The sequence below is a fragment of the Cyprinodon variegatus genome, unplaced genomic scaffold, assembly GCF_000732505.1.
Source record: "Cyprinodon variegatus isolate N-32 unplaced genomic scaffold, C_variegatus-1.0 Scaffold63, whole genome shotgun sequence".
Classification (NCBI taxonomy): Eukaryota; Metazoa; Chordata; class Actinopteri; order Cyprinodontiformes; family Cyprinodontidae; genus Cyprinodon; species Cyprinodon variegatus.
This window is the reverse complement of record NW_015150516.1, coordinates 135,497-137,072: the sequence shown is the minus strand read 5'-3', so window position 1 is coordinate 137,072 and position 1,576 is coordinate 135,497. Positions and strand designations below refer to the sequence as shown.

The 1,576-nt window shown below is 40.8% G+C and overlaps 1 protein-coding gene across 1 annotated transcript in view; it reads left to right on the top strand.

Annotated features, from left to right (window-relative positions):
* Positions 1-1,556, top strand: part of LOC107082815 (basic helix-loop-helix transcription factor scleraxis-like) — a 3,934-nt gene extending 2,378 nt beyond the window's left edge. Inside the window, exon 2 of the mRNA XM_015371684.1 lies at positions 773-1,556. Within this exon, the coding sequence (XP_015227170.1) occupies positions 773-808 (36 nt within the window). The 3' untranslated portion in view covers positions 809-1,556. The remainder of the gene's footprint in view (positions 1-772) is intronic.
* Positions 1,557-1,576: the final 20 nt, after the last annotated feature.

Sequence of the window (1,576 nt, the reverse complement as noted above, 5' to 3'; positions counted from 1 at the left end):
AGTCTATTGTTCACATCTGACGCACATCTATTTACGAAGTAGATGCTGCTTGGAGTTTTCTACGGCATCACACCTGTGCCAGGATGATGCATCTGTGCAGCTCGCATCACCTTCTTCACATCATCTCCAGGCTTCCCGCTCTGAGACCCGCTGCTAAAAGCAGGGATTTATTTAGATAGCAGATAACACAAACAGATGGATGCTGGGTAGAAAAAAATTGATTTTTTAAAAAGCAAATTTAAAAAGTAAACATCTAAGAACAATGTATGCTATACTGAAAAAAATCAAGTCCCACAGGGTTATTTTTTCTCAAGTGTAATTCCCTTGATTTGAGCAAGTAAATCAGACAATTTGCAGTGGAAAGGGATTATTTACATTTAAAATGAGAAAAAAAAAAATCATATTTTAAGGGTAAAATATAAATTTCATTGGCATATCACCTTGTTTTCTTGCTCAAATAATGACAAATACACTCACTTTTTTTGGTATGCATTTTTAGATCAATGTTTGCATTTTTGTAACCTTACCGTAGTAAGACTCATCTAAACTCGACTGTTTCTAGCAAGTGATCCAATTATTTAATCTTTCAGCAACTGTTGGGGAAAAAACATGGCAGCCTCTTTTTGCAGGAGGATATTACTCCAAGCGGCTGCAGAAAACTCCCATAACTTTTTAAACTAATTCAGAACAAAGATGGATTCTAGGGCAGAAAATGAGACTAGATGTTATTTACAAAAACAGCTTCACTAAAATCTTCTTCATCTCTTTGCAGCTCAAAGATGTTGGGAAGCACTCATCATCTGTGTGAAACGCAGCGGCCCCACACTGACATGGACTCCTCCAGGATGTTTACTCTCTAAACTTTGTAAATAAATATTTATTTATTTAAAACAGACTCCAGGACAAAGGAGACTAACAGTCGAGCACTTTCTCTCCAGCTTGCTGTGTTTCTGAACCTCAGTGTTTTGACTGAGGTGTAACCTGAGCCGGTTTGTGCAGCTGCACCTGACGTGGGGCTATTTTGGTCTCCACCGATAGTACAACCTACCCCCCCCCCTCCCTCCCACACGTAGCTCCTAAAAAACAGCCTGGTCACCTTCAGTGCAGTGGTTGCTGTCAGTTTACAAGTAGCTGCCTTCAGCATTAAAAGGACCTCGAGGAACCTACTGCCTGTAGTGGTGGACATCAGGAACTGCAGCACCACCTGCAGAAACATGACGAGCAATTTGCACAACAGCCTCAGAGCTTTGACTCCCCATCAGCTGGAGATCTCAACATACCTGATAAAGTCTTGGAAACATTCAAATCCAAACATATTGGAGCCCGACTTCAGCAATCCGATCAACACAGTTCTCCAACTTCTAACCAGAGAGGAACTTGAGGTAAAGCTTTTTCACAAAGGATTTACCAACAGCATTGGCACAAACATCCCCCCAGCTTTAATTATGTGTTTACCATAAGAAACCAGTAAACAGCCCTGTTGTCTTGCAGAAGGAAGATGCTGGAATATTGGTGTGTGGAGATTTCATAAACAAAAGTTGCCTACAGTAACTCCAATCCTCCAAACGGGAATCCT